We start from the raw sequence: 14,307 nt of genomic DNA on the forward strand, positions 1-14,307 counted from the left end.
CTGAGGGATCTGGATGGTTCATACTGGGTCAGGAGGTCATTGATGTATTTTGGTCCTAAACCATTCAGAGCTTTATAGGCCAGCATCAGAACTTTAAAGTCTATCCTCTGACGGACAGGCAGCCAGTGTAAAGACCTCAGAGCTGGACTGATGTGGTCCACTTTTTTGGTCTTAGTGAGGACTCGAGCAGCAGAGTTCTGAATGAGCTGTAGTTGTCTGACTGATTGTTTAGGTAGACCTGTAAAGATGCTGTTACAGTAATCAAGCCTACTAAAGATGAATGCATGGACTAGTTTTTCCAGGTCCTGTTGAGACATCAGATCTTTTATCCTTGATATATTCTTGAGGTGATAGTAAGCTGACTTTGTTATTGTCTTAATGTGTTTTTCTAAGTTTAGGTCTGCATCCATCACTACACCCAAATTTCTCGCCTGGTTTGTGGTTTTTAGATGTATAGATTGAAGTTCTCTGGTGAAATGTAATCGTTTTTCTTTGGCGCCAAAGACTATTACCTCAGTTTTGTTTTTGTTTAGCTGGAGAAAATTGTGGCACAACCAGTCATTGATTTCCTCAATGCATTTACCAAGAGCCTGTACAGGGCCTCGGTCTCCTGGTGACATTGTGATATATATTTGTGTGTCATCTGCATAGCTGTGATAGTTTATTTTGTTGTTGTTTATAATCTGTGCCAGTGGGAGCATGTAGATGTTAAACAGAAGGGGTCCCAAGATGGAACCTTGGGGAACTCCACATGTGATACTTGTCTGCTCAGATGTGAAGTTACCTATTGATACAAAGTATTTCCTTTTTTCTAAGTATGTTTTGAACCAGTTTAGTACAGTTCCTGAAAGACCTGTCCAGTTCTCCAGTCGTTTGAGTAATATGTTGTGGTCAACTGTATCAAATGCTGCACTGAGATCCAGTAAAACTAAGACTGACATTTTTCCACTGTCTGTATTCAGACATATGTCATTAAACACTTTGGTCAGAGCGGTTTCAGTGCTGTGGTTCTGTCTAAAACCTGACTGGAAGGCATCGTAGCAGTTATTCTGTTTTAAGAAGTAACTGAGCTGTTGAGAAACTGCTTTTTCAATGATCTTACTTAAAAACGGGAGATTTGACAAAAGACGTTGGCGTGCTGCCCAACTTTCACCACGCTCATATTTATAATTATACGGTTCTTGGAGTGAGTGCATACACTCATGAAGTTTAGTAACTTCAGGTCACTGCAACAAGCCCAGGTACAGTTTACCGACGGATGGGTACAGGACCTTGAAATGCACCGTGTAGAACGAAAGACCATCGTACGAACAAAGGTAAGTTTATCAGTCTCACAAATTGTCGTCATAAATACACATTCGTTAATAGGACCTTTGAGCTCAACGGTAATTAATTAGTAGTGGAAATAATTTCTGGCAGCATTACAGAAATGTAGCAGTGACAATAATATTGTATGCTGTAATCGCACTGGACAATTAGTGATACAAAAAACCTGTTTTATCCTGTGAATAAAAGTATATGTTTTTGTCAATGTACCATAATAACAGAAGCGAAACGCAATATTGTGTCAGGACAATTTACTATTTATGCACAATAAATAAAGGAGCATAGCGCGACAATTTCTGTTCAGCGCCAGACTTGTAACCTATATCACCAATTATGTTAAGAAAAAGGACGTATTAACTACTACAAAACTCTGATCTTTGTGGGAATGCTTGGAGCAGACTAACATGTGAGCTGGAGTGTTCTGGGACGTTATATTTGGTATATCCAGACCATCCGTCGGCTCTTACTTCGGAAACATGGCTTAAAAAATTTCTCTTCAACTACGTAATCCGATTAAAAAAAAAAACGATCTCTTTACCCGTCGACTTTCCATGGCTGTCATGCGACCAGCTATTGCAGTTAATAATACAACAGCTTCTTGGCATTTTTTGGGTTTCTTTTTATCGCTAGTACCTCTTGCCACAAGTTCCCAGAATCCTTTGCGGTTTTACCCCTGAATGACGTCACATTTTCAATCTTTATCCTGGTGGGCCGGTCTCTAGTCAAAATGCCCGGGCCGATTTTTTGTCCCAGTCCAGCCCTGCGTTCTTTCGTTCCAGGCGGCAGCGTTACGGTTGCCATGGTTACAGGGCGACGCTCTCTCTCTCTCTGCGACTGTGTGTTTCCTGGGTGAGAGAGCGCCTTTTCGTTGTTGTGCTAAGCTAACAGGCAGAATGCTACAAGCATAGCTCTAAAGAATGTAGCATCATGGGCAGTGTAGTCCGTGTTGCAGGAGAATGCACTGCCATACACGTTATGGGTCTGTGAGCGCGAGGAGGGAGAAAAAGGCGAGTGGAAAGGTACGAGTTGTCGTCGAGGAAAAACGGGAGCTGGAAGCATGTATTAAGACTCGACTGTACACCGTGTTCGTGTTTTCCTCCGAAAACAATAAGTTCCGTTGGAGCAGCCTTTCAACGCCTCTCTCTGTCTCTCGCAAGAAAAGTTGACCCACACAACAAAGTAAAGCTATTTTTCGGCTACGAGCCGACAGGGACCCCGCCGTATTAGTCAGAGGTCCCTTTACTACAGTTCGGAGTCGCGGACCTTCAGTAATAGTAATAAATCACACAGCAATAGTACATTCACGTTGTTGTAAAAAGCATGATAATATATTAAGTAATCCAAAGTATTCAGAATACGTTACTCTCATTGAGTAACGTAACGGAATACGTTACAGAATACATTTTGGGGCATGTATTCTGTATTCTGTAACGGAATACATTTTAAAAGTAACCTTCCCAACACTGAACATCAGCTAGTGAGTCATTCTGAGTTCTTTGTGCTTCCGTTGTTTTTTTTTTCCTTCCTGTGATTGAAAAAGTAGTGCCATCTCAGGGGTTGGTTGAAGCATGTGGTTGGTTGAGTCACTTTTACTTTGTATCTATGACTGAGTGAGTAAGAGGATGAAGCCAAAGTCCATTGTTGCGTTGGCACATACCCATGCTGTTTAGCTTATTCACATCCTAAAAAGACTGATTTGACAGTCCTGGTGTTTTATTCCACTAGAATATAGATCAGTTCAGTTTTCAACTCTCTTTTTAAAAAAATCTTTTTTTGTATGTTGTAGAAGTATAATTAGGACTGTGCTATATGACCCAAATCTCATATCCCAATCTATGACATTTCTCATCCCAATAACAATATACATCACAAAATAGTGCTTTTTCTGTCAATTCTGTGAATCTCAGGCAGAGGCAACTGAAGAATGAGCATTTCTTCCTGTTAAAAGGGAGTTTTTCCTTCCCACTGTCACCAAAGTGCTTGCTCATAGGGGGTCATATGATTGTTGGGTTTTTCTCTGTATGTATTATTGTAGAGTCTACCTTACAATATAACGCACTTTGAGGCAACTGTTGTTGTGATTTGGCGTTGTATAAAAAAAATTGAATTGAATTGAAAAAGAATGACGCGACATGAGTTTGAAATTGATACCATAGGGTGTATCTACTAAAAATTTCGGGAGAATCTCAATCACCTTTGTCCTCGAGGTCAGAGGTGTGTACTCTGTTTGGTGGTTTGGTGACAGCTGACATTAGCCATGTTTCTTACCAAGATGGATTTTGGGATGTGTGTGTGTGTGTGTGTGTGTGTGTGTGTGTGTGTGTGTGTGTGTGTGTGTGTGGACAAGAAGCTGGAAGCAGCAGACTGGTCTTGAACCTGGTGACTGCACATCATCTCGAAATATGTGTCAAGGTCACATCTGCTCATGGGTGTACCCTGACTGGTGCCATCTGTCATTATGAGCCGGTCGAGTCTGGCATTACGCACACGTTCATCACCTGAAATACTGTCTGTCAGCACATGCAAACATACATGGATTTAGTCTTCATCTAAAGAAGGGAAAAAAAACTACACTGAACTTTTACTGGCTTGCTGTGTGTCTGGGAGCCATAATTGAATATCTAACAAATGTTTTTCCACCTCTCTAAATGAATACATATTTGCATTGCTCTTTATTACAGATGAGAAGGTGTACTTATTTTTGCTGATAGTGCTTCATTGTAGCAAGTATGAAGTATGTGTAGGTGGCAGGATGCATATCTATTCCCTTTCCAGCTACAGTGGGGGTTTTTTTTCTTCTTCTTTCAATTACAGCAGAAAGCCTCATAAAATGAAACGTCTGTATGCCAACACATTACATCTGTGCTTTGTGTTTCCACCGAAGCAGCAAATAAACAGAGCAAGCAGCATTGTTTATATTATATCATACATGTGATTCGATTAATTTGATGAAAAGTCCGTATCTTCTTGCTTCGATTTCTTTATTCAGTTCAGTGAAGTTGGAATTTATATGGTCTGGCACAGAAATGAATGCATAAATCTACTAATCATTAGGAAAATTTGTACGTGTGTGTGAAGGAGAATTTGAAAAATGCAAAGGGAATAGGATTCTGAGTTTGATTTACGCTTTGTGTGTCGATCCTTCAGAGATTCAGAGGGCCGGAAGCTGTGTAAGAAAGTGAAGGTGGACCCGAGCTCCAAACGTGGAAGAGCAGAGCTGCTGCATTACAAGTGAGTAACCAGCAACTCAGCTGGCTGTCAGATGCTTATCCACACCTCAGTGCTTTTTGGAAAGTGATACCGTGCTTGCAGCTTAAGAAGTGCATTACTTACAGTTTACTCCTGGTGTTGAGAGCATTGTGTCCCGCGTGTCTTTCAGAGATGGGACATTCCACACGGAGTACAGCAGGCCTGCTACTTTCAAGGTCAGAATCTGAGAATCTGCATTCTTTACATGTCGAGCACTGTTGTCTGCTGTGTAGTATTTCCTAATTGCTCCTCACATTCAGAGGACTAATTATTTTACCTCTGGCTCTACAGAGCCCTGCCTTCTGCTTTCATTTCTTTCTTCTTCCTTCTTTTTCTTTTTGTTATTAAGTTTATGAATGGAAAAAATGTGTGGTATTTTCCACACAAGAATATTAGACACAATGTTAAGAATTTGCCTGATTTTTATTCATTTATTTGTTTGTTTTTTTCTTTGAGAACCAGAAGCATCTGTGGTTACATGTAGTTGGCTATTTATGAAATCATTTATAACCTGCATTTTAATATCAACAGTGCATCAAATAACAGCTTGAAAACAGTGTCACTGTGTGAAAATGTGACCTTTATAGCAATGACCCTGCAAATTCTTTATTTCTATGTGCAGCCCCCCTCAGCTTTATAGTGCCTTACAGTTAGTTTCAGCTCATTGTTTATCTGCCTGCTGTGCAACCTTGCTCTCATGGCACAATCATACTCTCACTTTCATAGCGATGCTTTTTGTCACGGCAGGCGGTAGTTTTCAGAGGAAACGCTGCACAGATTGACTCTGCACTGTGTTCTCAGCACCAAAGAGAAGACGGAGCATATTGACCATATTGAAGCACTCAGCAGCAAAAGAGCGAACTAAAAAGCTAAAAAAGAGAAAAGTCATCAGATTATCATAAACATAATTTTAGATGACTGAGAATTTTAATGATATAATGGTAACAAGCTGGTGGTACGGGGCTAACGCTGTAGCTAACGCTGTTGCCTCGCAGCAAGAAGGTCCTGGCTTCTCACAGCATTATGTTGGCTTATGTTTATGATTGTTTCTGTGTATTAGTCTGGTGATAACTGGAAGCTATCAGTGTGTGTTTGAGATAATACAGTTACAACACAAAAAACTTGCAGCTGTGAGAAAAAATGCACATCTGTCTACATACCCAGAAATTCACAAATTAACTTATTAATTTCAGTTTAGCCAAAAACTCGTGGATCTGAAACAGAAATTCAAATATGCTTTTATATCTTCGTTTGTATAACCGAGATACAACCAGTTGGCAGACAGTTGAGTTGCAGACAAGCTGTGCTCATTGACACAGACTGACTGTGATTGATGCCAGTGTATTGCCAGTCTGTCTGCTTTTAGAAATTATCTTGCAATTATTTCCAAACCTTCACTAATCTGTCTGAGAGTCGTTGCAGTCAGCCTGAATTAAATTGCAGTTTGTCACCTTCCACAAGGGGACCTTGCAGTCGCCTCACAATCACCATACTTAACAATGTTTTATTGGTTTTATTGACTGCATCATGCAGACAGCAGCATTTATTAATGCAAACAAAATTAAGGGTATTTTCAGTGCTTTTATAATGAGCTGTAATTGGTGGTATACTACCTAATTTGAAGTGTGAATGTACTGAAATATAATGCAGACAGCAGCCACATTATAGTTTAATAAGTCAAATGTAAGCAGAAAGGTAGCCTGAGTAGTGTTTTCCCTGGAGTAAGTAAAGCTATAGCATGACTGCTTAATCCTTACTAAAGTAACCTTGTTAACTTCAGCACAGTGTTGTCACATATTAAAACTGAAAAATACTTCTTTCTACCTGGTATGATTTATCTTGGGTTGAACTTTTTAACCGTCTGTTTAAAGTCCATTTTCCACCACGAAACCACACTGGTCATTTCAAACGTTTACCTTTCGTCTAAGTGCACCCTTTACTCCTTCCTGGGGTGCAACTAGTGAGAGCAGCTACTCAACTAAGTGCATGTTTTTGCTTCAAGTGGTGAAAAGTGTTGGTTGTTTTTTCACCCTTAGCGGGAATAGTTTTCTTGCATATTTTCAAAGTACTGCGCTTTGTTAGAGGTTTTCGAAGTAGCTCCATCTTCAGGTATTAAATGATCATTGGAGGCTGACACTTGGCCCTCGCTCTCAGACATGCCCGGCCATGTCTCATTGTTGATTGCACTGGGAACATAAGCTGTTGCTATAGCAATGATATCATTACATGACACTTTTATGTCACATAAACATTTATAGTGGTGTTATGGCAGGTTATATGGTTATGACACAGCCCTAGCGTCAAGTGATTGATCTTCATGTTAGCTACAAGGTGTGTTTGTAATAATATAAGACTGCAGCAAGCCACACCCGACAGGTTTAATAATTTTGAACATGTGATGCAGAGCTTCTAATGATGCTCTTTACAGGTCTGCACTTTGGCTGCCTCAACTAATGCTGGCACACTAGACTGATTTAGCTTATAGCCTCCAGACCTGTTAATGAGGTCATAGCACCATCTGTTACTCTGATTCTGTAGCAAACACATCCTGAGGAAAAAAATCAAGACCTTAATTTTGTTACCAGTTATCCAGCTGCAGGTTACATATTTAAGGATCACTCACAGGTACCTCTAGCGTGAAATGTTTGGAATACAGAGTGCAATATAAAATATGCATCAGCCACAACAACCATAGAGATGTTGCTGGTCAGCTTAAAGTTTAATGCCTTTCACTGCAAGACAGCTGCTGCATATAGATATTTCCTAAAAGGCAAATTATGACTTTAGATAAAAGTGAAATTAACCGTTTACTTCTCTCCTCTATAATATGGAAATCCTTCTCTTTTTATTTTTTCAATGAGTTTCTACCAGAGAAACTCGTTATAAGGTGGAAGCTGTCACTCTTTTGAATGGTGCATGGTTTTATTACTTTGCTTGCTAGGGTTTGCGCTGTTTCTCTGACAGATTAAAAGGCATCTGAAACAATAAACCTCCACAAGTCTCTGTTTCAACCATTACAAAGTAGTTCTGATAATCAAGTCAAGGTCGTTAAATGTTCCGCCCGTGCACACGCGCCGTCGTTAGAGCACTGCTAAAAGAAATATTTCCTGCTGTTGCCTCCACAGACATATGGTTCATTATATTTACAGAAAGCTTTACCAAGCCCATTAGTAGACACTTAGAGGTACTGAAATAGCGCTGACACCTCTTGGATGCATGAACATGTTCATCTATATGAGCTTCCATCTGGCACAACCTACAGCGTTGCCTCAACTAAATTTAGGAGCGACTTCGGCAACGTAAATAATCACCACTCCGTCTTTTTATGTTGGTTTTTCACCCCCATAGGATTATTTTGTGGCAGTGAAAAGTTGTTGCATGATTTGAACTGTTGGCTTTGTTTAGACAGGCTGTCGCAGATCTGTCGTTTTGACTTTGCTTTTTTTTTCTCATTCAGTCAATGGTAGCGTTTTTGAAAGACCCATCGGGGCCCCCACTGTGGGAGGAGAACCCTGAGGCTAAAGATGTCGTCCACATAGAGACAGAAAAAGTAAGTACCAATTTAAATAAACTTTTGGGCTTTGGATTAATTTAATATCCATTTAGCTCCATTTAAGAAATCCAGAACATCACTGGGGACGTACATTTACTGTGATTCACAAGCACAGGCTGCATCTTTCCTCCATTTGTCTGTGTTAAAGTTTTGATTAGCCCCCCGACTCTGATACTGCAGCATCTCACCAACACAAAGCCCCGCACACAAAAAGCAACAGGCTTTATCGTCAAAGAGCTGCTCGGCGTAGTTCATGAGGTCACTCACACAGTCCCGCCTTTACAGCCTAAAAGCCTCCAAACGGCTCTCATCCAGACAAGTCAGATTGCAAAATCATCAAAAACTGCCAGCATATTCACAAACAGCTACCTCATCCTTAGATAAGTATATATGGAATTTAGAAAGACCTTTGTTTTTGGACTATAGCCACTTTGCATGATCCTTATTTATTTTATAGTCTTGAGAGCTTGAGCAAAAGAAGACAACTGGACTTGATTTGTCAAGGCAAGCTTGATATCCCTTCCCAGGTGCTTCAATGGCTGCTCACGCTTTGCATCAGGTGATCTGAATAGTTCACACGATGAGGTGGGGCAAGGTCTCACAGTGGTTTCATCCCTGACCTATACCTATTTTCACACCGTGGTTTATGTGTTGATGTGGATCGGTAGTAATGGTAGATGGACTGGCTCTTTTACAGCGCTTTTCTAACATTAACTCAGGGTTCAGTGTTTTGCCCAAGGATACTTGGTCACTTTGCAGACTTTAGCAGCCAGGGATTGAACTACCAACCTTCTGATTAGCAGATGATCCGTTTAGTCTCCTGAACTACAGACATAGAGAAACTGGTAATAAATATTTGTCTCATTCTGCACCTTGTTGTAGCCCAGTCTTAAAGAAGCTGATTAGCTCCTTTCCAATTAGCCCCACACTCTTTTTAAGCCAGCTGTCTTCTGATTGGCTGCCCCTCGCAAACAGAAGGTTTAAATAGCAGCTGGAAAATTCTGTTCTCACAGCCAGAGCTTTGTGCCTGAGATGTCCATGTTACTGATGATTAAAAAATGATTAAAGCAGCTTGAAATCTGAGCATCCACCACTGTAAAAGTACATGTGTAACAGAAAACAAAAGCGAGCATAACACAGTAACCCTCCTTTCATTTGAAGAACGAGGGACCTGGTTATCGCCTGCTCTCACCCTGAGGCTTGTTGAATGTGTTAACAAAAGATTGTGCTGAATGTGTGATTTTTATGTTTTTTGGAAGTAGCTGAGCTCATGAAAGTGATGATGAAAACGGGGAAACTGGTATGGGGGGCTGATGTGCCTGCTGTCCAAAGAAGAAAGTCCTCCCTTTCCTTTTTCTGTGATTAATGTGATGAATAACTCTCACACACGGTCGAATACAAAGCTGAAATAACAGATGATGTCATGATTTGCTATTTTAAACCAAAGAGTGTGAGAGAGAATTTCAGAAATCCAACATGGAGCATACTATTAGAGGAATCAAGCTATCGTGTGTGTTGTATATACATGTGTATACATGTGTTTTGCTGAAAAGCATCCTGACTCATCTCTTGTTCCCTCCTCGCTCTCGAAGGACTTCAGGAAGCTGCTGAAGAAAGAAGAGAGGCCGGTCCTCATGATGTTCTATGCTCCCTGTGAGTCTGCATTATTACGTTGTTCCTGCAGTGTTAGCAGCTCACAATAACTGGGACAAGCAGTGCTCATTTTGCTATCCTGCTTGCACATATTGTGGGAAACAGTATGTCTGGAAAAACAAGAGTAGCTATTATTGTCCTCAAATATTACATTAACTCACTTTATAAGGTGTCTAAACCGGGGGAGAGAGTACAGTTTAGGGAATAGCTCAATAAACTAGAGTTTGCTTGGTAATACTAAACCGTCGTAATCAATACTGCAATCTGATTATATATATATATTTATGGCACCTGGCAAACATGACACACTGTCTTAGGGCTGTTCGATATAACGATACAGTGGGGCAAAAAAGTATTTAGTCAGCCACCGATTGTGCAAGTTCCCCCCACCTAAAATGATGACAGAGGTCAGTAATTTGCACCAGAGGTACACTTCAACTGTGAGAGACAGAATGTGAAAAAAAAATCCATGAATCCACATGGTAGGATTTATAAAGAATTTATTTGTAAATCAGGGTGGAAAATAAGTATTTGGTCAATAACAAAAATACAACTCAATACTGTGTAACATAACCTTTGTTGGCAATAACAGAGGTCAAACGTTTACTATAGGTCTTTACCAGGTTTGCACACACAGTAGCTGGTATTTTGGCCCATTCCTCCATGCAGATCTTCTCGAGAGCAGTGATGTTTTGGGGCTGTCGCCGAGCAACACGGACTTTCAACTCCCGCCACAGATTTTCTATGGGGTTGAGGTCTGGAGACTGGCTAGGCCACTCCAGGACTTTCAAATGCTTCTTACGGAGCCACTCCTTTGTTGCCCGGGCGGTGTGTTTTGGATCATTGTCATGTTGGAAGACCCAGCCTCGTTTCATCTTCAAAGTTCTCACTGATGGAAGGAGGTTTTGGCTCAAAATCTCACGATACATGGCCCCATTCATTCTGTCCTTAACACGGATCAGTCGTCCTGTCCCCTTGGCAGAAAAACAGCCCCATAGCATGATGTTTCCACCCCCATGCTTCACAGTAGGTATGGTGTTCTTGGGATGCAACTCAGTATTCTTCTTCCTCCAAACACGACGAGTTGAGTTTATACCAAAAAGTTCTACTTTGGTTTCATCTGACCACATGACATTCTCCCAATCCTCTGCTGTATCATCCATGTGCTCTCTGGCAAACTTCAGACGGGCCTGGACATGCACTGGCTTCAGCAGCGGAACACGTCTGGCACTGCGGGATTTGATTCCCTGCCGTTGTAGTGTGTTACTGATGGTGACCTTTGTTACTTTGGTCCCAGCTCTCTGCAGGTCATTCACCAGGTCCCCCCGTGTGGTTCTGGGATCTTTGCTCACCGTTCTCATGATCATTTTGACCCCACGGGATGAGATCTTGCGTGGAGCCCCAGATCGAGGGAGATTATCAGTGGTCTTGTATGTCTTCCATTTTCTGATGATTGCTCCCACAGTGGATTTTTTTCACACCAAGCTGCTTGCCTATTGTAGATTCACTCTTCCCAGTCTGGTGCAGGTCTACAATACTTTTCCTGGTGTCCTTCGAAAGCTCTTTGGTCTTGGCCATGGCGGAGTTTGGAGTCTGACTGTTTGAGGCTGTGGACAGGTGTCTTTTATACAGATGATGAGTTCAAACAGGTGCCATTCATACAGGTAACGAGTGGGGGACAGAAAAGCTTCTTACAGAAGACGTTACAGGTCTGTGAGAGCCAGAGATTTTCCTTGTTTGAGGTGACCAAATACTTATTTTCCACCCTAATTTACGAATAAATTCTTTACAAATCCTACCATGTGAATTCATGGATTTTTTTTCACATTCTGTCTCTCACAGTTGAAGTGTACCTCTGGTGCAAATTACTGACCTCTGTCATCATTTTAGGTGGGGGAACTTGCACAATCGGTGGCTGACTAAATACTTTTTTGCCTCACTGTATATATCGGATGACGATATAAAAACGTCGATCGTTTGTTTCGTTTGTTTCGTGGTGTCGCAAAATAAACTGTTTACAGCAATATTTTTTCATCGTTTTGATGGTCACTATAGTGGCTATATTAATTTCTTAAAGTTCTCTCTTTCTCTTATATTTAATATAACCACACTACGGACGGACAAGCGCCTGTTTTTATGCGTTGTCGTTAGCAACAACGACGGTAACACCATCGCGTGCCCGCTTGTTTATGTTCCACATAAACCTTTCACAATAAAGCTCAAGATCCTGTTGAGACTTTTCAAAATAAACTGAATCACGTGAAAGAGCAGATTATTTACGGATGAGAAGTAAAAAAGAGCCGCCAGGTGCTAAAAAATAGACCTTAGACTCAAACGTTAGAACAGGCTTTTCCCCGCAGCACGCCGTGTGATAAATACTCACAAAGAAAACGGCGGCCGTTACAACTTATGTCTAAAAATGTATCGTTTCATGCATCTGCTAAAACACTCGACTCCAGCTACATGACCCGCAGCTGGAAACACTTCCCGCAAGTCGAGCTGCCCGAGATTCACAGAATTTACAGAAAATGTTACATTTTTGTGATTTATATCGTTATCGGGACGATAGAATTCTTATATCGGGATATGAGATTCTGGTCATATCGCACAGCCCTAACTGTCTCATCTTTCTATGTACTACACGTTTTTTATAATGTGGAGAAAAAAGGACTCCAACTGAGGAGATCCTTCTTTGCTGGTTAACTCCACTATTACAAACACAAATCGGATGCAAAGTTCTAAAATAACAGAGCGCTTTTAAAACAACCCGCGTGTTGCCAGGTCTTTTATCGACTGCTTAAAATTACTTGCTTTGTTCATTGATCAGTCCATGCAAAACAAAAAAAACTAGTTTCACTTTCTAAGAATATAAACTAGAAATAAAGCAACAGATTATCGCTGTCGCTCTTTGTTTGGCAAAATTGTTAAACAATTAAGCCGCAGCGTCTGTCTGAACGTCAGACCTGCTGATCACTTTGCCAGGATAAGAACAGTCGTTTTTGTTCAGCACGCAGTTAATTGTTGCCTCTTATTGTTGTTCAATAGAAAAGACTTCATATGGATTTTTGTTTTTTTTTTTGTTTTTTTGTTTCCAAGCGCTGTGCTCGATTATCCTCAGTGCATCATATCTTTCACAGCAGATAGCATACTGAGAGCTGCTGTTTACCAGGGGGAAAAATCTCCTAGCAGATGATGGAAAATCTTTTGACAGTCGTATAGATTATCATATAGCTGTCAGAGCAGTGTTCCCATTGAGTTCTCTGTAATAACCTCTGCTTCTCTCCTTTGTATTTTGGTTGCAGGGTGCGGCGTTTGTAAGAGAATGCAGCCCATTTTTCAGCAAGCGGCCACGGAGACAAAAGGGAAATATGTAAGTGTGCTAAATCTGCCCCTCAGTCAGTGGGCCCACTGTTGTGTTGCATCACCTGTCTCTGATCTGCAGCCCAGTCATCTTTGATGCTCGCGCATTAAATGAGATGTGTCAGCAGCGAATGTCAGGGATGTGAAATCTGCAAAAGGTACAGACAGACCAAATAAGGCATTTCCTGCAGGTTGTGTTTCCTGCAAAGACGATCTCTCGGGCACAGTACCTGATCAACTTTTGCACCATGTGTTGATTTAGTAGCATAATAACTCAGATGACCTTTAAAAGGCAATTCGAAGGTCCCTATCCTCTCTCTGCTGATTAATTAAGATTTTACCTGTGTTTTGATTGCACAGCAATATGTTTCGAATGATTTTAGCATTTTTAAGCAATGTACAGGAATATGCTGTAGCGGCAGACCGTGTTATGTTTTTTATATGTACATAATTTACATGTTTAGAGTAGTGCTGTTAAAATTACATTCGTTAAAATGACGTTGACGCCATAACCGCATTAACGCGGCAAATCTCCGTTAGAGAGTTAACGCAGATCGCCCTGTGTGCTAACGTGTTGACGCCGTGCAGCGTTAACGAGCTAACAGAGATTTGCCACGTTAATGTCATTTTAACGAGATTAACGCTGACAGCACTAATTTAGGTCCTGACTACTTTTTCCTGTAGTTTTCATCACTGGTGGGAAAGTTTCTTTAGTCTTTTTTTTTTTTTTAATTATTATTTTTAACAGTACTCGTGTCGTTTGCATGAGAAAAATATTATCTCATAAACACTTGTCCTTCAAGGATCACATGAAAAGATAATTAACTGCATGTTTGTTTCATCATCAAGCATGCATTCGAGTAGCGAACATTTAAGCCTCTTAGCTGGGAACTGGTACACTGTTTGGGTGTGTGCACGTGTGTGCGAGGCTGAGATAGGGTGAGGGAGTGCGCCTGTACTTCTGTTTATAAGTGAATGCTGAATTGGTGGTCAGCCAAGTCGTATCGCACATTTCTCGCCTCCGTGTCGTGGCACAGGAAGGCACAAAGGTGACGTCTGAAGTTCTGCATCTTGTCAGGGTGAAATAGCTGAAAAAACACAGATTCGTGTGGGGATGTGTTTTGATTGTATTGTTTCAGCTTTTTAGGTTTCTTCTGTGTTCTCTC

General features: G+C 41.0%; 1 protein-coding gene across 2 annotated transcripts in view; it reads left to right on the plus strand.

The window, feature by feature from the left end:
- The window catches only part of pdia5 (protein disulfide isomerase family A, member 5), a 78,326-nt gene that overhangs the window by 26,110 nt on the left and 37,909 nt on the right, over positions 1-14,307 (plus strand). For both annotated transcript variants that reach the window (XM_026144230.2, XM_026144229.2), the window contains exons 4-8: positions 4,474-4,557; positions 4,706-4,751; positions 8,033-8,125; positions 9,721-9,781; positions 13,084-13,151. In XM_026144230.2, the coding sequence (XP_026000015.2) occupies positions 4,474-4,557; positions 4,706-4,751; positions 8,033-8,125; positions 9,721-9,781; positions 13,084-13,151 (352 nt within the window). The remainder of the gene's footprint in view (positions 1-4,473; positions 4,558-4,705; positions 4,752-8,032; positions 8,126-9,720; positions 9,782-13,083; positions 13,152-14,307) is intronic.

This window comes from Astatotilapia calliptera, chromosome 16 (assembly GCF_964374335.1).
Source record: "Astatotilapia calliptera chromosome 16, fAstCal68.1, whole genome shotgun sequence".
In the NCBI taxonomy this organism is placed as follows: Eukaryota; Metazoa; Chordata; class Actinopteri; order Cichliformes; family Cichlidae; genus Astatotilapia; species Astatotilapia calliptera.